The sequence below is a fragment of the Aotus nancymaae genome, unplaced genomic scaffold (assembly GCF_030222135.1).
Source record: "Aotus nancymaae isolate 86718 unplaced genomic scaffold, 86718_ANA_hifiasm-v0.15.2.pri h1tg000016l, whole genome shotgun sequence".
In the NCBI taxonomy this organism is placed as follows: domain Eukaryota; kingdom Metazoa; phylum Chordata; class Mammalia; order Primates; family Aotidae; genus Aotus; species Aotus nancymaae.
This window is the reverse complement of record NW_026988428.1, coordinates 71,928,682-71,951,962: the sequence shown is the minus strand read 5'-3', so window position 1 is coordinate 71,951,962 and position 23,281 is coordinate 71,928,682. Positions and strand designations below refer to the sequence as shown.

General features: G+C 37.7%; 1 protein-coding gene and 1 non-coding gene across 18 annotated transcripts in view; both read left to right on the top strand.

The window, feature by feature from the left end:
* The window catches only part of WNK1 (WNK lysine deficient protein kinase 1), a 145,070-nt gene that overhangs the window by 872 nt on the left and 120,917 nt on the right, over nt 1-23,281 (top strand). For 7 of the 17 annotated variants that reach the window (XM_012434940.2, XM_012434938.2, XM_012434937.2 and 4 more), the window contains exon 1: nt 76-869. In XM_012434940.2, coding sequence (XP_012290363.1) covers nt 114-869 — 756 coding nt within the window. In that variant the 5' untranslated portion in view covers nt 76-113. Of the gene's footprint in view, nt 1-74; nt 870-23,281 lie in introns of those variants that run through there. The other 10 variants (XM_012434935.2, XM_012434930.2, XM_012434941.2 and 7 more) reach the window with 5 other exon arrangements.
* LOC135275542 (U4atac minor spliceosomal RNA) lies at nt 16,341-16,466 on the top strand. The gene has a single exon (XR_010343164.1). It is a non-coding gene; the product is annotated as a U4atac minor spliceosomal RNA (small nuclear RNA).

Below are 23,281 nucleotides of genomic sequence, written 5' to 3'. Positions count from 1 at the left end.
CGCGAACTCGCCCGGCCGCGGTGCCCTGCAGACCTCTGCGCCGGCGGCTCGGCCCTTCGCTCCCTTTTCATTCACAAATCCGAGCCCGCTCGCCTCTCTCCAACAGGCCGACCATGTCTGGCGGCGCCTCAGAGAAGCAGAGCAGCACTCCCAGTTCCCTGTTCCTCTCGCCGCCGGCTCCTGCCCCTAAGAATGGCTCCAGCTCCGATTCCTCCGTGGGGGAGAAATTGGGGGCCGCGGCGGCCGACGCTGGGACCGGCAGGACCGAGGAGTACCGGCGCCGCCGCCACACTATGGACAAGGACAGCCGTGGGGCGGCCGCGACCACTACCACCACTGAGCACCGCTTCTTCCGCCGGAGTGTCATCTGCGACTCCAATGCCACTGCATTGGAGCTGCCCGGCCTCCCTCTTTCCCTCCCCCAGCCCAGCGTCCCCGCGGTTGTCCCGCAGAGTGCTCCAGCAGATCCCCACCGGGAGACCTTGACTGCCACTGCCGCTTCCCAGGTAGCCCAGCAGCCTCCAGCCGCTGCCGCCCCTGGGGAACAGGCCGTCGCGGGCCCTGCTGCCTCGACTGCCCCCAGCAGTACCAGCAAAGACCGCCCAGTGTCCCAGCCTAGCCTTGTGGGGAGCAAAGAGGAGCCGCCGCCGGCGAGAAGTGGCAGCGGCGGCGGCAGTGCCAAGGAGCCGCAGGAGGAACGGAGCCAACAGCAGGATGATATCGAAGAGCTGGAGACCAAGGCCGTAGGAATGTCTAACGACGGCCGCTTTCTCAAGTTTGACATCGAAATCGGCAGAGGCTCCTTTAAGACGGTCTACAAAGGTCTGGACACTGAAACCACAGTGGAAGTCGCCTGGTGTGAACTGCAGGTAAAACCCCACCTACTTCTTTATTTGACCATCCTTTGGATCCTAAATTGGGCTCGGTGAAGCCAGTTGGTCGAGTTCACCCTTCACTTAGCATTCTTTAACTGTTGGACTCCGAGTGGGAGAGGGAGGCCGCCTTTTGATAAGGGTTGAAATTAGGAGAATGTGGAGCATGTGCCTAGGTGTTGGGATAGGATAAGAATTACTGGTAGCCAGTGGGATTTGCTACCGGGCAGGGGTGGTGAAGGTCTTAGTACAAACGAATTGTCTCCTGGTTTAGTGTCTTGGCAGGAAACTTGGCCTGAGTGGGGAAGTTGAAAGTACAGATGCTTCTAACTCTGTGCTTTTCTGTCTCATCAAGTGCTCTGCAGTGATGAACTGCCTCTGTGTGTAGAAGCGTGTTTCCATTTCTGAGATCAGGCTGTTCTTTTTAAATGAGAACGACCTTGTTCCTTTGGTTATATCTTACTTGATGGTTGCACAAGCATTTAGTATAAAATAATTATGAAAAAAAGATTCTTCTCTGCCCCTTTGGGTAAATGCCTTGTCAGTAATGAGGTACAAATAAATGTTTGATATTGTTCTACCTAATGATGCTTAAGCCTTACAGTAGCAGCATTGTTCTGATATTGTTCATTAAACCAATGTGTTTCAACCCATTCACTATACAGCTAATAGTACAGGAGCCCGTGCAAAATTGTGTAAGTGCTTTGAGAGTTGTAATGTCATCATTGTTTTAATCTTATAAAATAATTTTAAGCTAAACTTTCCCAAGAGTTCGAAGGAGTCGAAATACTTCCTTTTTTTAACCTCTAGTGGTGTAAATAATGGTGTGTCATTCCGGTTGACTAGTAACTACATTCTAGGTTTAAAAAGCTGAATTTGACCGGGCGCGGTGGCTCAAGCCTGTAATCCCAGCACTTTGGGAGGCCGAGGCGGGTGGATCACGAGGTCAAGAGATCGAGACCATCCTGGTCAACATGGTGAAACCCCGTCTCTACTAATACAAAAAATTAGCTGGGCACGGTGGCGCGTGCCTGTAATCCTAGCTACTCAGGAGGCTGAGGCAGGAGAATTGCCTGAACCCAGGAGGCGGAGATTGCGGTGAGCCGAGATCGCGCCATTGCGCTCCAGCCTGGGTATCAAGAGCGAAACTCCGTCTCAAAAAAAAAAAAAAAAAAAAAGCTGAATTTGAGCTACTTGTTGCTTGACTTAGTGATGCAGCTTGCTTGAATGTTGTCCTCACTGGGCATAGGTGAACATAGGTTATTAGTAGGAGCAGAGTTACACTGAAGGAAAAAAAGCCAGATTACACATCCATAAAAAATGTCATTATCGATATTAATCTTGCCAAGAATATATACCAGCCTGATACAGGATATGAAAATAATTGAATGATCTTGGAACTTATTTTATCCATGAACTAATATGTTAACACTTAGCCCTTTGAATGTCAGCTTCCAGCTAACCAAGGCCATATCAAATGTGAAAGGAAATTAACACAGCATGTGGAAGTGAACTTAAAAACTAAGAAGTTCCTCTCTCTGTCTTTCTCTTTCTCTCCTCTCAAAGAAAAAAAAAAACTAAGAAGTTCTTTACAGACATAATCATTGCTTAACTTTAACTCACAGTTAATGATGTAGAACTTCTAAGTTAGTGTGAAATTAAAACTACTCATTAATTTTATAGTAGTTTAGAGTTGCAAAGGTGACAGATTTTTTTTTTTTTAAAAACCTTGTCAAACGAAAACTTTATTCATTTTGGTCAGTCATACTCAAACTTATGTCTGATTCCTTTTGGTTTATAGGCAGAAATTTACAGGTAGACACATTTCTTGTACTATCAATGTCTGTTGCTACTGATACTGGAATTTTATTCTTCCATTATAGTTTTGTATTTAAATAGGTGCTTTTTAAGAATTTCTTTTCTTAACTGGTTACTTTACTTTCTTAAGACTGGACCCAATTACTTGTTGAGCACTTTATGAATTAATTTTGTTAGTTTTAATTATTTCACTTCTGAGATGTCTCAGAATGTGATGTATGTTTTCCCTTTGTCACCTGAAATTTTCTTATACTTTGTTATCTTAGAACTGATAATACAATAAAAAAAACTTAATTTGTCTAATGTCAGGATAAAAACTTTGTCTAAGCTTCTCCGGTTTTCTTAGAACTTGTAACTTTTTGGATTTTTAATTCTCTATCTAGGCATGAGCATGACCAAACTAAAGAAAATCTTATATCGCATATTATTTTTGAGTCATTTCAGGATTTGGCTGTAGAACTAGATGAATCCTAGCTTATTAAGTGGTACCTGGTTTAGAAACTGCCGTGTGTTTTAACTGTGGTTCTATAATTTTTTGTTTTGATTTTGAAAAGATTATCCTTTCTGAAGAATCCTTTATAGCCGTAGTAGTTAGGCAGTATTTTTGGTTTTTTGACTAGTACACCTGCACTACCTGCCTAATAAAGTATTCATTAGGTCAGTGTTTGAACTTTTGTCTTTGGATCCAAATTAGAACAAGCCAAGGGATTACTAAAGCATTGGGAAGATAGAAACTTTTTTGCTAAATGTATACTTTTAATATACATGTATTTCTGTAGTAAGACAGGAGAATACTGTGTTACGTTGTTGAGTTAAACATCTTAGTATATTAAAATTGGAAGAAGAAATCTTAGGTTATCCTGCCTAGCTATTTATTTGACAAATAAGGAACATGAAATCATACAGTAGGTAAATAACTTGATTAGGTAGATGAAGAACAAAAGCTAGTTAGGATCTAATAATTTGGGAGATGATAAAGCATCTGTAGTCCAGTAATGGCTAATCAGTAATTTCAAATAAAGCAATATTGTTTTGGTGTGGAAGTGGCTGTTAGATTTCTGGAGAAACCTGGTCCTATACCCAAGGCAAATTTCAGGCTTCTGTTTTGGGTATTGATTTTCATCACTTCAAATTGAGATATAAATAGGCTTTTGTGGATGGATGAATATGGTATACAAATTAAGCTATTTTCTGTCAAGCTTATTTTTTAGAGTCATAGTATGCTATGCATTGCTGTCTACTAAAACAAGCATCAATTTTTTTTTTTTGAGACAAAGTCTCTATCTGTCACCAGGCTGGAGTGCAGTGGCATGATCTTGGCTCACTGAAACCTCCACCTCCCGGGTTCAAGTTATTCTCCTCCCTCAGCCTCCTGAATAGCTAGGACTACAGGCATGTACCACAACACCCAGCTAATTACAAGCATTAATTCTTAGTAAATAATACTAGGTGATATTTTGATACCACAGGATCTGCAGTAATTACCAAGACGTTTAAGATGCAAATTTCTTTACCTGGTTTTATTAAACAAATGGTGCACCTTAATTTTAATATTTGGTTGTCTTGGTCAGAAAATGTTACTGCTGGACTCTGCAGAGTTTACGTTGCTTTTCTAGGAAGGGATCTTGTTTTTCAGGAAATATAGCATAATTTACTTTAAGAAAACATTGATGCACAGATTTAAGAATGATTTAAGTACCTTCCCCCCAAGTTGGCTCTGAAGAGTTCATAGGATACATTATATGTTGATGAGATTGTTTCTCCGTCTACCTGAAAAGAGAAGTCAAACCATATTTTTGTTAAAGCTCCAATATGCTTAACTGCTTACTTTTCTCTGTCTTTTATTAAGACTATGTGTCATGAGTATATGACATTAATATTTTGTGAAAAGTTTAGCAGTGTTACAGAAATGGGATGTGGCTCTGTGATTAAGAAACGATAATTTATTTCTTTGCTATAGTTCTTGATATATCTCATTGAACTGAATCTCTCCATATGAATGTTGGTGATTTTTTTCCCTCTTTTAAATTTGTGCCACATTTCTTATATTTTCAGGATGAGAATCAATATAACTTGTCATCTCAGGGAATAGTTTTTGGAGTTTGTTCTTAAATCCTCAAAGTCACTGATTAGGAGTATTGGCAAAATTTTTTCTCTTACTTTCCTTTTTTTCTGACCCATGGTAAAACAGTCTGAGAATTAATCTAAAAACCTGGAAAGAGTTTGTTTTCATGTAAAACAAACTAGGAATCTGTTGTTGCCTGGTGACAATTCATTTATTGACATTCAGATTCTGATGCAAGATCCTAGTCATTTAAAATTCATCTTACTCCACCAGCAGCTTATCAAAAAATTTCAAAAAAATTAAAAAAAATATAGTTATATAAATATAAATAAAATTCATCTTAGTTCATTCATCCCTGTGTAAAGAAACACTCAACTAAAACTGGGCTCTCATTATCAGAAGTCATCCTAAACCTGTTACTTGGGTTTTTTGGTAGCTTTTAAATTTTTTAGATAGAGCTGTAAAAGTAGCAACAGCAGCTATACTCAATTACAATTTCTGAAAATATTTAGCACACTATGAAATAATTCATAACAATTACAGTTAGTACACCTGTGCTATACCAGTTCTTTAAATTATGTTGATAATTTAAATTACATATTTAGTAACTTGCATTTTATTTGACTTTTTTCTTTTGTTCTAACATAAGACTAACCTGGTCTGCAGGTGAGACTTAGCATGACCTCAGTTTATGTTTGAAGAGGCCACTTTTCTGCCTTGTAACTTAGTAGTTAAGAACTAGATTGCCTGGACTCAAATCATGGTTCAGCTACATGATTGTGTCACCTTGAGCAAGTTAAGTGCTACCAATTTCCTGTCTGTAAAATGGGTGTAAAAGAGTACCCACTTAATAGAATTGTGCTGATTAAATGAATTAACATATATAAAACATGTAGGACAGGGCCTGCCACATAAATATTAACTATGATGATGCTGCATCTGTTTTAGGTTGTACTTTTGAGGGAATCTATGTAGATTTTGTTTGTTTATGTTTGAAAAATCATATAGCAAAACTCTTATTAACTACTATTCTTAGAGGAGGAGGAGGAATGCAGGTATTGATCTTTATGTTACTGGTGCTTTTAAATTCCTTAGCTTTACCTGGCCTTCGCCTAACATTCTAATTTTGTGACCTGTCACCCAAATGCCACCTTTCTGACCTGCTTATTTTCAGAATCTGCTAAGATGCTTATCTCATCTTCTTTGCATGTATCTGGAAAGTATTTTTTCTTTTGGTGTGTCTCATATATAATTCTTACAGTATTTATTTATTATATTAAAATTGTTTATATACTTTGTCTAATCCATTATTCTTTGAAAGTTCACTATGGTATAATAGAATACTATATAATGAAAAAGAGCACCAAGGCAGAACTTGAGTTCTAGATTACCCAGTTTTCTGATCTTGAGTAAGGAACTTAATCTACAATGTTGATCATTAGCAACATGTCTTACTGATTTAGGGTTGCTGAAGATCAACTGAAATACTATGTGAATGTACTTTGAAAAATGTTAAGTGTTATGTAAAATACAAGAAAAGGCACTTTAAATATTCATTTAGAAGGCTGTACGTTGTCACCTGTTACAAATGGAACTTGTAAACTTAGTTGAATTTTGGGAGCTTTTTGCTTTGTCAACTTAATTTCTCAAATCTTAAAAGGGGAGCTTTTCAGTTTGAAGAGAACTCTCAGAAGCTCTTTATTTTTGTTTGGAGGAGGATTATGCCTTTGACAGGTAGCAAACTTAATTTTATATGAATAGAGACAGAGAGAGAGAGAGAGAGTGTGTGTGTGTGGGGGGGGTGTGGGGGGGTGTTAGATGGGGTCTAACTCTGTTGCTCAGGCTGGAGTGCAGTGTCACGATCTCGGCTCACTGAAACCTCCTCCTCCTGGGTTCAAGCCATTCTCCTGCCTTAGCCTCTGGAGTAGCTGGGATTACAGGCACCCGCCACCACGCCCAGCTGATTTTTGTATTTTCAGTAGAGATGGGGTTTCACCATGTTAGCCAAGCTGGTCTCAAACGCCTGACCTCAAGTGATCCATCTGCCTCTGCCTCCCAAAATGCTGGGATTACAGGTGTAAGCCACCGCCTGGCTCCTCATATATAGTTTAAATAATCTCTAAGTTACTTAAAATACCTAATACAATGTAAGTGCTATGTAAATAGTTTTTATACTGTGGTGTTTTAAAACTTGTGTTGTTTTTTATTATTGTGTTTTGTTATTGTTTTTCCCCCTCAGTATTTTCATCTGCAGTTAGTTGAATCCATGGATGCAGAACCTGTGTATACAGAACCTGAAGATTTTTTTTTGGAGACGGAGTCTTGCCCAGGCTGGAGTACAGTGGCAGGATCTCAACTCACTGCAACCTCCGCCCCCTGGGTTCAAGCAGTTCTCCTGCCTCAGCCTCCCGAGAAGCTGGGATTATAGGCGCCTGCCACTGATTTTTGTATTTTTAGTAGAGATGGGAGTTCACTCCTCGTTGGTATAGTGGTTAAATAGAAAACAAAAAGTAGAAAAAATAATTTTTTTTTTTTTTTTTTTTTTTTAAAGAGACAGGGTTTCACCATGTTGGCCAGGCTAGTCTTGAACTCCTGACATCATGATCCACCAGCCTTGACCTCCCAAAGTCCTGGGATTACAGGCATGAGCCACCTCGCCTGGCCTCTTTTAACATTTTTAATGTGGCTACTAGAAAATTAAATTGCATTTAGCTCACATTGTGTTTCTGTTGACCATTGCTAATTTAGACTATTAAAATCCTATGAAAGTTGGTGCTACAATAAGTTTACTACTTCCTTTTAAAAAATACCTTAACACCTTCTTTTTTGTGGTTTCTTGCATTAGTATCCTTTACAAGCCATAATTCTTTGCTGTTATTGAACACAGAAATGTGGGGTTTTAAACTCTTAGTGGTTTGTGATGCTTTTAATATCAGATTATTAAGAAAATTGGAATCTTCATCCTTTATTATCTTTTGTTATTTATGCCAGCATGTCCAGTAATCAGAAACGATATTTCTTTTTGGCCTTGTTCTTTGAGTACTTTAGTTGTTGCTAAGAGAATATTAAAAGTGTTTACTGTAAATATCTTGAAATATTTGGTAAGTATTTTGGTTTATTTCAGATAAACTGCAGTGTATGTTTGGAATACATTAAATGAATAAACTTACTGCTTTATATTCTTTAGAATTTCTGGCCATTGTGACTTCTTAAGCTTGTTAATTTTAGTGTCCTAATTCATATCTTAATGATACTGAGAAATAGGTTAAATTGGTTTTTGGTATCTGCCTCTTGTTTATGAAAGGTAAACTGTTTGTTATTCAGCTATTAGCATTGAGTTTTTCTAGAATAGTTAAATTTTTTTGTTTGTTTTTGAAATAGGGTCTTATTCTGTCACCCAGCCTGGTGGAGGGCAGTGTCGTGATTATAGCCCACTGTAGCCTTGAATTTTTGGGCTCAAGCAATCCTCCTGCCTCAGTTCCCAAAGTGCTGGAATACAGGCATGAACCATCTTGCCTGGCCAAAATAGTTAAATTCTTTGTGCCTTTACAACAAATAAGGGTGAAAAGATGTTTAGTGATAATATAGTTAACTGCTTTATTCTGTTTTTTTTTTTTTTTTTTTAACCCAAGTTGGGAGTCTTGCTCTGTTACCCAGGCTGGAGTGCAGTGGCAGGATGTCCATTCACTACAACCTCTGCCTCCTGGGTTCAGGCAATTCTCCTGACTCATCCTCCTGAGTAGCTGGGATTACATGGGTGTGCCACCACACCCAGCTAACTTTTGTATTTTTAGTAGAGACAGGGTTTTATCATGTTGGCCCAGCCGGTCTCAAACTCCTGACTTCAGGTGATCCCCCCAAAGTGCTGGGATTACAGGTGTGAGCCACTATGCCTGGCCTTAACTACTTAATTCTAATAAGCAGTCTGGCCTTAACTGCTTTATTCGGAAAAAGTTGTAATAGTTGAGATGCCAAGACCATGCTCTTCAAACTATTAATGGTAATTTTTAAAAATTATTTTTTATTTTTAAGACACTGTCACCCAGGCTGGTCTTGAACTCTTGGCTTCAAGCAATCCTCCTGTCTCAGCCTCCCAAAGTATTGGGATTACAGGCTTGAGAAACCCTCTTAGTTTAATGACTACAGAAGCTTACTTTCTTTTTGCATGAGGGCCTTTGATAGTCATTGTTTATGGCTACAAACTAATTTGATTTTGACTAAATTATCTGAATTACAAACTTCATTTATTTATACCTTAGTTTTTGTAACCATCCTTAAATCATACACAAAAAAGATGCTTTAAAAATTAGTAAAACACTCTCATTATAAAAATTAGGAAATTAAGAAGAATTAAGAAAAAAAAATTAGGAAATTAGAGGAAGAAAAAGAAAATTAAAAAATCACCTGCAGTCAGTACCTTCATCCAGAGATAAGCATTGTTACTATGTATGACACACTGGTTTCTGTGTTGTCAGTATACTGTATGGTGGTACAGTTTGCCTGTTTTACCACATAGCAAAAGCATTTTCCCGTTTAAGAATTTTGAAGTTTTTAGATTAAAAAACAGCAAAATATTTGTACACAGTAATCATAACTGGTGTGTGTGTGTGTATGTGTATGTATAGGGGTGTGTGTATGTATATATGTATGCCACCATACAGCAACATAATTATGTGTATACGTATATATGCACACACACAGTTACGTTGCTGTATGGTGGCATAATTTGCCTAATTTACCTTATAGAAAAGCCATTTCCCACATTAAAATTTTGAAGTTAAATGTAAAAAACACTGGAATTCCTGAGTGTCTATTATTATTTTTTTAATTCTCAGTAAAAGAAAATTAATTAGACTGTTTATCCCACCGATACAAACATTTAGTTAGAACTAAATCTAGTAAATTGGTCATTAATACATTTGATCACTCTGAACAGAAGTTTAGACGTCATGGTTGATATATTACAAAGCTAAATTATTAAATTATTTTTTTCACTTCCAACCTTTGTTCAAAGATTTGCAAGAAAGTCCATTCACTGCTTCGCATATAATTTGGGGTATTGTCAGAATATTATAATGCAGTAGTTTGTTTTTAGAACAGTGGTACTGTTTGGTTCAGAGATTTGTAAAAGCCAAGTGTTAGGGGCTTAAATAACAGTACATTGAAAGTCTTTGAGGAAGTTTAGTTTCGTATATTGACTAAGCTGTATAGGGGGAAAAGCCTTAGTGTGCTTTTTCCACTTCCTACCCACTCAAGATAACCTAAGTCAGCTTCCTTTATTTAAACTGTTACATGTACTCTTGAGCATACCAAATATATTTTGAAAATATAGGAAATTCTTAACGCATTTAAAGGGAACTACTTCATAATCAGTTTTTTTCCACTACAGAAGTTATATATATTCAGAGACATCTTATAAAACAAGGAAAAATAAAAACCATGATAACCCTGCTAAAGTTTCATCACTAAAAGACAGTGTCGATATATCATTTAGAATGTTTGCCTGTTCCTCCCTCTCATGATGGATTTTAATATTTGTTCACTAAATGCTTATTGTACTCCTATGTGCTTGAGGCTGTCTTAGGTAGCAAATAGAGGAAAAAATTCTGCCCTCATGGAACAGATATTGTAGTGAGATCATAGATGTGTGTTTCCAATTTTATATCCTGATAATTTTATAATTCAGTATAACATAAGAAATCGTATATTTTTAATAGCTGCTTGATAGTTCCTTATGTGCATATACCATAATTTCCTTCTTTTCCCCACAGTGTTAGGTATTGTTATTTTTTCTGTTATAAATATAGTGGGCAAGGGTCTTACTCCACAAGATTGTAACTATGAAATATATTTCTGTTTTATGAAATCCAAATTTAATCTGTGTCGTATGCTTACCAAATTGAGTTGGCCATTATTTTCTTGCACAAATCCCCCTTCCCCTAATCCTTGGAAAGCTTTGTACATTCCAGAACTTTATCAGGAAAGGGCTTTCCTCCAGTCTTTCACCTACACTCCTTGTCATTGACATGGCCATTTATGTAAGTCTGGAAGGTTTCTTTAAGGCCTTGTTACAGAGAATATTGGGTGATAGGATTTTTTGCGTAATTTTCCAAAGGAAAGTTTTTACCATTATTGTCTCTCCATCGTCCTCCCTTCTCCCTGCAACTCGAGAGGAGGATGAATGTGTTGATCGTGTCTGGATGAATCCTCTACTCCCCTCCTTTCCTCCAGCATCTACCTCTCAAACTCCATTCTCATCGCCTCCCACTTGAGTGTAGTCCAACCAAACTCCTTTCTTTGGGCCTGGACTTTCTCAGACAGAAGCCAGCTGAGGAGATTGTCTTCTAATTGTTGGTTCTAAAATAACAGTCTTGAGGCCAGAGACCCACAAAGGCTTGGAGTAGGAGAAGAGAATTTACCTAGTTAGTCTTTTGAACAGAACACCGATCAATACCTCAGATTTCACTGTTTAAAACTATTTGCTTAGGATTAAATTTCAGAAATGGAATTACAAGCATGAGTATTTAAATATTTTCTATTCATTGTAAGATTGTTTTCCAAAGACTTACATATATTTTCAGTGACCCAAGTGAGAGTTCTTATTTTACTCCCCACTTATCAATACTATTATGTTACATATTTCATAAACTATAGTTTATGTCTGTAGAACTTTCCCCATTTGCTTTGATAATAACTAATTGTATTTCCTCTTTTGTCCTTTGATATATATTTGCTTTCAGGTGCTTTTCTCCCCTAACTAGTTTTCATAAGTTCCTTATATCAAAATGAATCCTTTCATATTTTCTGCAAATATTTTTCAGTGCCAAGAATTTAACGTCAGTAGTATAACACTGTTTATAACATCAAATTGGTTAGTCACCTTAATTCTGTTTTTCTTTTTTTCATTTGCGTATAGTGAATCTTCTCTCTGAACTTGATAGGTGAATTTCTGATTTTGTATCTTCTTGATACTGGTGTTTAAAATTGATTTATCTTCATGGATATATCTGTGTTATAGTATTAAAATCCAAAATTTAATATACAAAAACTAGATTTTGAAAATATACTAGCTCCTTATCAATGTTTAAAATTTTACTTTTGCAGTTACAATAATGGCTATTCCCTTATTTTGTATTTACTAGTAGAGAGTAAGACATTACTATATATAATAAGTGGCATACCAAGTAATACTCTTTCTTGTAACACAAAAGAGTTCTTAAATCAGTTGTCTTTAAATTTGTCTTGTTATGGCAAGTTGTGTTTTCAATGGCAACTTTTTTTAGGGCTTGATGTAAAGTTTATTCAAATTTGGCCTGTAATCCCAGCACTTTGGAAGGCCAAGGGCAGAGGATCACTTGAGGTCAAGAATTTGAGACCAGCCTAAGGAACATAGCAAGACCCCATCTCTACCAAAAAAAAAAAAAAATTAACATATTAGCTGAATGAGGTGGTATATGCCTGGAGTCCTAACTACAGTTCAGGGCTGCAGTGAGCTATGGTCGTGCCACTGTATTCTAGCCTGAGCAGTAGAGCAGTACCCTGTCTCAAAAAAAAATAGTTTGAACTATGTATATTTGAAGGGCTGGTGTCTCAAAACGGTGAGAAAAGGATGGCAATTTGATACTATTTATGAACCAGACACTGTGTTTTATATATATTCTCATTTATTGTTGTGTCATATATTCTGTGTCACCTGAAGGGGAGGTATCAGTCCCATTTTACAGGGTGAAGAGACTGAAATGAAATAATTTGCCAAGCTTATATCCAATAAACATAGAAGTTGGAGTGGAGCCTAGATCATTCTTGTTTCTTTTTTTTTTTTTTTTTTTTACTGGAGTGCAGTGGCAGGATCATGGCTTACTGCAGCTTCGAACTCCTGGGCTCAAGCAATCTTTCTCTTTTAGCCTCCTGAGCAGCTGGGGCTACAGACATGTACCACCATGCCTGGCTAATTTTAAAAAATTTTTGTAGAGACATGGTCTTACTGTGTTGCCCGGGCTGGTCTCAAAATCTTGGCCATAAGTGACCCTTCTGCCTCAACTTCCCAAAGTGCTAGGATTACAGGTGTGAACCATTATGCCTGGCCTTTTTCAGTTTTTTTTTTTTTTTTTTTTTTTGAGACGGAGTTTCACTCATTACCCAGGCTGGAGTGCAATGGCGCGATCTCGGCTCACCGCAACCTCCGCCTCCCGGGTTCAGGCAATTCTCCTGCCTCAGCCTCCTGAGTAGCTGGGATTACAGGCACGCACCACCGTGCCCAGCTAATTTTTTGTATTTTTAGTAGAGACGGGGTTTCACCATGTTGACCAAGATGGTCTCGATCTCTTGACCTCGTGATCTGTCCACCTCGGCCTTCCAAAGTGCTGGGATTACAGGCGTGAGCCACCGCGCCCGGCTGCCTTTTTCAGTTTTCAAGCTGCTGTTTGCTGTTACATTTTAAAAATGTGAAGTTAAAGTTAGAGCTCAATGTGGTGGGGTTTTTTTGTTTTTTTGAGATGGAGTCTCACTCTGTCACCAAGCTGGAGTGCAGTGGCGCCATCTCGGCCTACTGCAGCCTCCGCCTCCCAGGTTCAAGCTATTCTCCTGCCTCAGCTTCCCGAGTAGCTGGGAAGGCGCGTGCCACCATGCCCAGCTAATTTTTGTATTTTTAGTAGAGATGGGGTTTCTCTATGTTGTTCAGGTTGGTCTCGAACTCCCGACCTCAGGTGATCTGCCCGCCTCAGCCTCCCAAAGCGCTGGGATTATAGGTGTGAGCCACTGCACCCAGCAAATATTTAACATTTTTATACCTGTGATTGTTGTTTGATGTTTTAGTTTCAAAGGCATTGAAAACCTCGAAATATATGTAAAATAGTCTTTGTTTGTTTCTTTTTGAGATAGAGTCTTGCTCTGTTACTCAGGCTGGAGTGCAGTGGTGCAATCTCAGCTCACTGCAACCTCTGCCTCCCGGGCTCAAGCGATTTTCCTGCCTCAGGCTCCCAAGTATCTGGTATTACAGGCACAGGCCACCACACCAGGCTAATTTTTGTATTTTTAGGAGAGATGGGGTTTCACCTTGTTAACCAGGTTGATATCGAACTCTTGACCTCAAGTGATCCACCTGCTTCTGCCTCCCAAAGTGCTGGGATTATATGTGTGAGCCACCATACCCGGCCAATAGTCTTTTTTTTTTTTCCTTTTTAAAGAAAAGTTTGTAGGAATTGGAAGGAGATATCTCTCGTGCTAACACTCATTGTGATTAGAGCTTGAGATTATGAATGACTTATTAAAATATAAAAACTCTAGAGCAAAAATTTTAAATTCTTAGTAATACTGGTAATAATAGTTATTAACACAGGTATGACCTCTCTCTGATGTTCTTTTTGGTGAACTCCACAGAGTCACAGGAAGGTTCAGGAAATTCAAAATCCATACCTGGGAATCTTGGAACTCAGGGAGGAATAAACATTTCAGGGGGAGTAAACAATAATGGGGAATATTATTTGGGAAATGAGAAATTAGGAATTTTGCTGCTCTAAAATGTAAAACGGATGAAGTCTGGATTTTGTTTTGTTTTTATGAAGTTCAGTGGGAAAGCATTCTCTTCTGTTAAAATTGCCACTAATTATATGGTTTTTTTCTAAATCATATTGTCTACTCTTCTCCAAAAGAGTTGAAGAATGTACTCATTTTCATAACATTTTATAAAAATGAGTGAGTAAATTTTTGGTAGTTATTTTATTTGACATGTGAGTAGTATTTGCTTTCAGATTTAGAATTCCCTGTTGGGAAAGTAATTTAGGTTATCTTGCTGTGAATATAATATTAAAATGCATAGGCACACTGTAAATTCCCTTTTCCTTAATTTTCTTTTCTTTTCTTTTTTTCTTTTTTTTTTTTTTTGAGACATAGTCTTGCTTTGTTACCCAGGCTGGAGTGCAGTGGTACTATCTGGGCTCACTGCAAACCTCCACCTCCCAGGTTCAAGCAATTCTTCTGCCTCAGCCTCCTGAGTAGCTGGGATTACAGGTGCGCACCACCCCACCTGGATCATCTTTGTATTTTTTAGTAGAGACGGGGTTTTGCCATGTTGGCCAGGCTGGTCTTGAACTCCTGACTTCAAGTGATCCACTCGCCTTAGCCTCCCAAAGTGCTGAGTTTACAGGTGTGAACCACTGTGCCTGTCTCCTTTCCCTTAATTTTCTGAAAGAAAAGTTCACATACAGTCATATGAATTGACTGGACTGTCAAATTAAAATAGTGGATTTTTTTGGTCTTTATACTGCAAGTTTGAGAAATAAAAATAGTGCATTTTCTCTGTGGATGCAAAGGACTCTGTACTTGACTCAGCTTCCTTTTTCTCTTGCCTGCATTTTTTGTGTGCTTCACCAGCTTGGCTAGTCATAATAAGGCTCAGTATCTCTGCCATTCCCAGTGTTTGGCAATTTTTTTTTAATTTGGAATTTTGTGGATAGTCATTAACAGAATTGCTTAATAGGGAATAATGTTGTTTTCTTTATGGAAATAATTTGAGGCACCTTTTTTGGGGTTATTTGAAAGTAATATTATGAGTTTATTATGGATATTAGGAAAGAGGATGTAGAAATAAACCTTTGCTTATAGTATGAAGCTGTGATAATCTGCCCCATCTTTGTCTAATTCAGTTTTAACTTCTGTCCTTAACTTGTTTCTCTCCTTACCAACTCAGTTGTCAGTGAAGATTTATTTATCAGGACATGGGAATGGAGTATTTTGGATATACTTCAAGTTTTGAATGATACCTCTTAGAATACATACGATGTTTTAATAGTGAGGTACGCTAATCAAAAAATGCGGTCTGATTTAGCTTGGTTTTGTAGTACTTTGCTTCTAAGTTTAGACACATTATAGAAAGTCACGAAAATTTCAGTCATATTTATGGCCACGGTTATGCATTCCCAAAGGAAGTCTGTTGCATTCCTAAATGTAGTGTGTTGCATGCACTACTGAGCATAATGGGAAAAGAAAAGTGCTATAAAAAGCTAAGTACCAAGTAACTAGCTAGAAAAAGCTTTTAATGGGAGAGCTGGCATGGTCATTAATCTGGTAGAATAGTATTTGAGGAAATAGTTGCATGTGTTAAGCTGCAGTTTCTTTTGGTTATTGAAAACCAAATAGGAAATTCTGAATTAATACTTACATGCTTTCTGCAGCTTAATTTGAGAATTAGAGTGGAAGACTTAGTTCTAATGCAAACTATAGAATGACCTTGAGTAAGTTTATTGTCTGATTAGTAAAGTGAGTGGTAGAGTTGGATAGATAATCCAGTCAGCTTTAGGCCCATGCCTTAAATATGCTTCTTATCCTCTCACAATCAAAAAGGATTTTTACCTTGGTACAGTCTGATTCCTGCAACACTCCTCCAATTACTGAATGTATAATAGTTTGCTATAGATAGACTACTTTGCAGTGGCTTTCAAACCTTTTTGAGACCCATTCTAAGAACATTTACATTGTGACCCAGTATATGCGCACACAAAAAAATGAAAGTTTCACAGAATAGTTTCCTTACTAGCAATGAGCTGTTTTTTGTTTTATTTCCTTAACAACAACAACGAAAACTGTTAACCATCCTTTTCTTGGGGTTGTACTACTGTCCAGTGAGTACATAGTGAGGGCAGTACTGCTAACACCTACACAACATGCCTCCATCATCTAGAACTTTGCTTTACTTTGGTACAATTTTTGGAAAAATGAAAAACTGCTTTTCCACAGGTGGGAAAACTGTGTACTGTCCACTCTTTGAAAAACATTGTATTTAGATTATAAACTTGAAGTTACATCCTTTTAACTACTTAATTAAATCAAACGGTAAGTTATTGAGAGCTATTTGCCACAAAATGAAAAGATAGTGGCTATATAAATTTTAGCTCTTGTCATTGTTCATTAATAATAACATAAGCTTTGAACGCTGTATTCCTTCTTAGAAAGGAACAAATGATTATAATTTTGTATAACAGCTGAAGTTAGGTGCATGTAAAGTTTTATAATTGCTGATCTTCAATGTAGATAATTAAATGATATTTTATTTTTGCGTTTTATTTAGTCTTATTGATAGGCACGATATTGTAGCTATAACACAAACCAATGGCACTAAAAATCTTCAGAACCTTTTTGGATTTGAGGTTTTGAAAGATATTTTGTGGAGACTACAGATTTAATTTTAAAGTATTAAATGTGCTCTTATTTTAAATAAATGGGCTTTATGCTTTGTGTTCTAATAATCGAGATAACTCTTGTTTTTTTGAGAACTTAAATTAAAATTCCCAGTCTTCTCTAGTTCTGTCAGATTTCTTTGTTCCCCCTCCCCAGTAGTTGAGTTCTCACTGGATTTGTGTCTTATTTTTAAAATCTGATGATTAAAATGAAGTTTTCTGGCAATATTAATATTTTTGTAAATCTGGATATCCTACTCACTTAACTTCTAAGCCTTTTTCTTCATCTGAAAATGACAGTTTTGTGTACTTGGCTGGATTATTTTAAATAACAACAAAAAATGTGGAAGACTCACAGTACAGTTTAAAGTTTTATATATTTTATTTTTTAAATTTTTGTTTATTTATTTTTTTGAGATGGAGTTTTGCTTTTGTTGCCCAGGCTGGAGTCCAGTGGTGGTGTTTCAGCTCACTGCAACCTCTACCTCCTAGGTTCAAGCAATTCTCCTGCCTCAGCCTCCTGAGTAGCTGGGGTTATAGGCATGTGCCACCATGCCCGGCTAATTTTGTATTTTTAGTAGAGACGGATTTCTCCATGTTGCTCAGGCTGGTCTCTAATTCCCAACCTCAGGTGATCCACTGGCCTCAGCTTCCCAAAGTGCTGGGATTATAGGCGTAAGCCACTGTGCCTGGCCTGAAGTTTTATATAATTTAAATCATTGTGATAGACTGACTTTGGAAAGTAACTGCTGAGATTTTTGCTCTAAAGCGACCCTGAAAGTTCATGACCTAATTATAATTTTAGTAGGCCTGAATGTGAATGTTTCATTTTGAGAGAAAATGCTGTAGAAGTAGTTACATTGCTGGCTGACCTATATAGCAAGTCCATAACATGCCACTTAGTTGTCCTGTAGTACATCTTATTTAGTTCTCTCAGTAACTACATAGTATGTTGTTATTCCTATTTTATAGTTGAGAAAACCAAGGGAACTATTTGATAGAATAATGTTTCTGAAATCAGAGATCCAGTCTTAGAAGGCTTAGTTGAATAACACTGGATATATCTGGTGTTCCTAAGTCTGTGAAATTAATGAGAAATTTGAAATCTAATTGAAATCCAAGGATAAAGTTGTAATAAGAGACTCCATCTTAAGTGTATCTCTGATAGGTTAAGTAGATTTCTAAAAAAGTCCTAATTCAGCACTATTCAATAGAAACATGTGTATCTCATATGTAGTTTAAATTTTCTTTTCTTTTTTTTTTTTTTTTTGAGACAGTCTTGCTCTTTCACCCAGGCTGAAGCGCAATGGCGCAATCTCTGCTCACTGCAACCTCCACCTCCCAGGTTTAAGCGATTCTTCTGCCTTAGCCTCCCAAGCAGCTAGGGGTACAGGCATGCACCACCATGCCTGGCTGATTTTTGTATTTTTATAGAGACAGGGTTTTACCATGTTGGCCGAGTTGGTCTCGAACTCTTGACCTCAAGTGATCTGCCCGCCTTGGCCTCCCAAAGTGCTGGGATTACAGACATGAGCCACTGTGCCCAACCTAGTTTAAATTTTCTAGTAGCCACATTTAAAAAAACAGGTGGAATTAATTTGATAATATATTTCATATAATCCACTATATCTAAACATTGTTTGTTTGTTTTTTCTGAGACTGGGTCTTGCTCTGTTACCCAGACTGGAGTGCAGTAAGTGGTACACTATCAGCTCACTGCAGCTTTGAACTACTGGGCTTAAGCAATCCTCCAGCCTCAGCCTTCCAAGTAGCTGGGACTACAAGCATGTGCCACCACACCCTGCTAATGTTTAAATTTTTTTGTAGAGATGGGGGTCTCACTATGTTACCCATGCTGGTCTTGAACTCCTGGCCTCAAGTGATCCTCCTGCCTCGGCCTGCCAAAGTGCTGGGATTATTAACGTGAGCCACTGTGCCTGACCTAAACATCATTTCAGTGTATAATCAGTGTAAAAATTATAAAAATACTATATATTCTTTTCTATTACATCTTAAAAATCTACTGTGTGTTTTACACTTAATGTATCTCAGTTCACACTGGCAACATTTCAGTGAAGTAGTCAGTAACCATACTTGGGGCCGGGCATGGTGACACATACATTCCTATAATCCCAGCACTTTGGGAGACCGAGGTGGGAGGATTGCTTGAGCCCAGGAGTTTGAGACCAGGTTAGGCAACAAACCGAGATGCCATCTCCACCAAAAACATACACAAAATTATCCAGGCACAGTGACATGTGCATATAGTCTCAGCTACTTGAGCTGAGGAGTTTGAGACCACAGTGAGCTATGATTGTGCCACTGTACTCCAAACTGGGCATCAGAGATTCTCATCTCTAAAGAAATTGTATTTTATTTATTTATTTAAAACCCAGATGTGTGAATCTTGAAGGAATTTTTTTTAAGTTTTTTTGTTTTATTTTGTTTTGTTTTGTTTTGTTTTGAGATGGAGTCTTGCTCTGTTGCCCAGGCTGGAGTACAGTGGTGCAGTCTCAGCTCACTGCAGCCTCTGCCCCGCCAGGTTCCAGTGGTTCTCCTGCCTCAGCCTCCTGGGCAACTGGGATTACAGGCACTTGCCACTACTCCCAGTTAATTTTTGCATTTTTATTAGAGACAGGGTTTCACCATGTTGGCCAGGCTGGATTTGAACTCCTGACCTCAGGTGATCTGCCCGCCTTGGCCTCCCAAAATCTGGGATTACAGGCATAAGCCACCACGCCTGGCTGAAGGAATTTTTTTACATTTAATCATAGCCAAAAGGCTGAGATGCAATAGGCATTTTTTTTTTTAATTGGCTACTATTACTGGACAGTTCAATTTCTGAATGCCAAGTACCTTTTGTTAAACTGTTCTTCAGCAACCTTTCCCTACCATCTCAAGAAGTTGGTGATAAAAATTATCAGTAGTGAATTATCAGTAGTTGCTGGCATAGATGATCTGTTTCTGAGTTCTCTTCCCCAGTTACAAGTTGCAGAAAATGTATTCATTGTAAAAGTTTTTAATATAATTTGCTCATTATACAGAGTTTGAAAAATCCAGAAATAGAAAAACTACCTATGTTTCCACCATCTAAAAATAGTACTGGCAACATTTTAGTGAATTTTCACCTGGTTTATTGTCTTCCTAGATTTTTCTTACAGTTTTAAAATTTTTACCTTTCATGTGATTGTGTCTTATAATGTATGTTAGCATTTAATATGAATATTTTTGTTGGCATTTCTTGTTTTTATTTTTAAAAATAGCATTTAGGTATAATTGACATAAATGCCCATATTTTGCACATCCATGAAACCATTACCACAGTCAAGATATTTATTACTATTTTCCTGAAGTCTTTGCTCCTAGTTGTGTACATCTCCTGTCACTACATTGAAACTTTCAGATGTTCTTCTTTTTTGGAGATAACCTCTCTTAAACTTCTAAGCTTCACCAGTTTGTACTGGTTGCATTCTAGGTTGATGCTCAGGTCAGGGATCTTCCTTCTCATTTTGGAGATTCTTCTTATATGTAGCTGATTTTGTATCCTGCTTCCAGAATCCCATTTCTTTCTCTTTCTTGGTCTCCTCATTTATGAAAATATAGCTTCATAACTCTTTGAGAAAGTTCATTTGGGAGATAACCATATTTTTTGAGACCTTGCATGTCTGAAAATATCTTTCTTCATCTTCCTTTCCCTCCTGTCTTTAATAGGTAGTTTGGATCACATTGGAAATAATTTATTTGAGAATTTTAAAGGCATTTATTCTGTTTTCTTCTAGCTGCCGGTATTGCTGTTAAAGTTTGTGGCCAGTAGGATTCTCTGTTTCCTGTAACCTATTTTTTTCCCCTCTGGAAGTTTTTAGGTTTTCTTTTTTTTTTTGTCTTGCCCTCAGCGTTTTAAAATTTCAGCGATGTGCCTTAGTATGGGTCTCTTTTTCCCATTGTGACTTTTTGTCTAGAAACTCACTGGCTATCAATTCTGAAATTTACCTTCTACTCATTTCATTTCTTGCCCTCTGTTTTTTATATTGCCCCTTCTAGAACTCCTGTTAGATATATGTTAGTTCTGTCAGATGAATGATCTAATATCTGTATCATTTTTCCCCCCAAAGACGGAGTCTTGCTCTGTTGCCTAGAGCTAGAGTGCAATGGCATGATCTCGGCTCACTGCAACCTCCGTCTCTTGGGTTCAAGCAATTCTCCTGCCTCAGCCTCCCAAGTAGCTGGGATTACAGGCATGCGCCACCACGCTCTAGGTCTAATTTTTGTTTTTATTATTATTATTTTTTTGAGACAGAATTTCACTCTTGTCACCCAGGCTGGAGTGCAATGGTGTGATCTTGGCTCACTGCAACCTCTGCCTCCTGGATTCAAGTGATTCTCCTGACTCAGCCTCCCAAGTAGCTGGTATTACAGGCATGGGCCACCACACCCGGCTAATTTTGTATTTTTAATAGAGTTAGGGTTTCTCCATGTTGGTCAGGCTAGTCTCGAACTCCTGACATCAGGTGATCTACCTGCCTTGGCCTCCCAAAGTGCTGGGATTACAGGCATGAGCCACCATGCCAAGCCTAATTTTTGTATTTTTAGAAGAGATGGGGTTTCATCATGTTGGCCAGGCTGGTCTCAACTCCTGACCTCATGATCTACCTGCCTTGGCCTCCCAAAGTGTTGGGATTGCAGGCGTGAGCAACGGCGCCCAGCCTATCCATATCTTTTTCTCCTTTTTTTCATATTATTTTTTGATTTTGTTTTCTATGAGATTTCCTCATGGAAAGTTATGGCTTGATCATATACTATTGAGTTTCATTTTATATTTTTAACTTCCAAGAGATTTTTTTTTCTTTTTTAATAGGCTCTTGTTTATGTATACATTTTCTGTTTTTAGAGGGTTTTTTCCTTCTTGAATTTTTCACTTCGTTTTATAGCTTCTACTTCTCCTTTTTTTCTAAGATGGGATCTTGCTCTGTTGCCCAGTATAGTACAGTGGTGTGATCATGGTTCATCACAACTAGTTCACTGGAACTCCTAGGCTAGGAGTTCACTGGAGCCTAGAAGTTCCAGTGAACTTTATTATTTAAAACACCATACATTAGACTATAAATAAAAAGTTTCAATAAAATATCTAAAGTAGAAATCACATAAAGCATAAGCTGTATTTCGGCATGTAAAACCAGGGATCTAAGTAGTGTAAACTAGAAATCATAAAGCATAAGCTATACTTCGGCATATAAAACTAGGGATCTGAGTAGTGCCCAGCTAATTTTTTTTTTTTTTTAGTTTTTTGTAGAGATGAGGTCTTGCTATATTGCCCAAGCCAGTTTCAAACTCCTGGGCTTAAGCGATTCTTCTACCTCAACCTCCTAAAGTGCTGGGATTACAGGCATGAGTTACCACATGACCCTGACTTTTCCACGTTACTTTTTTTGGTTGTTATTTATTACTGATTTTAGTTGCTTTTTAAATTTTATTATTAGCTTCCCATGTAGATTGGATACTCTTTAATTTTAAAGGCTTTATTCAAGTAATTCCATGAGCCTTCGTTGTCTGCTTTTATTTGAGTTGGGCATTGACAACTGTTAAGTACAGTGGATGGGGTTTGTTGATTGTGGGGCTCAGTATAATCTGACCGTGCTGTTCTGGCATCTTAGGAAATGCAGATGTTGGGATCTTTAGATCTTTTCATTTACACTACTCAGATTCCTAGTTTCATATGGCAAAGTATAACTCATGCTTTCTGTGATTTCTACTTTAGAGATTTTATTAAAACTTTTTATTTATAGTCTAATGTATGGCATTTTAAAAATTAAAGTTCTATGTTTATTTGAAAATAGTATATTCTACTTATTAAGGGAAAATATTCTGTATTTGTTAATTGTATTACTTAAATCCCATATATTTTTGCTGCCTTAGACTACTTGATTAGCTGATATTTGATTAATGTGTCAGCCCTACATAATAATTGTGGATTTGTCCATTTCTGTTTATATTTCTAATGGTTTTTATGTTACCTATTCATAGCTTTATACTTAGGCTGGGTTAAGCATGAATGTTATATGCTTAAATAATTGTACTTTTTATCAATATAAAATATGCAGCGTTTTAAAAATAATTCTCTTTGCTTAACACATTCCCTTTTTATATTAATACTGTCATTCTTTTTTCACATTTGTCTTACTTGTTTCTGTATCTTCCTTTTTTTTGGAGATGGAGTTTCACTCTTGTTGCCCAGGCTGGAGTGCAATGGCGCGATCTCACCTCACTACAACTTCTGCCTCCTGGGTTCAAGCGATTCTTCTGCCTCAGCCTCCTGAGTAGCTGAGATTACAGGCTCCCGCCACCACACGCAGCTG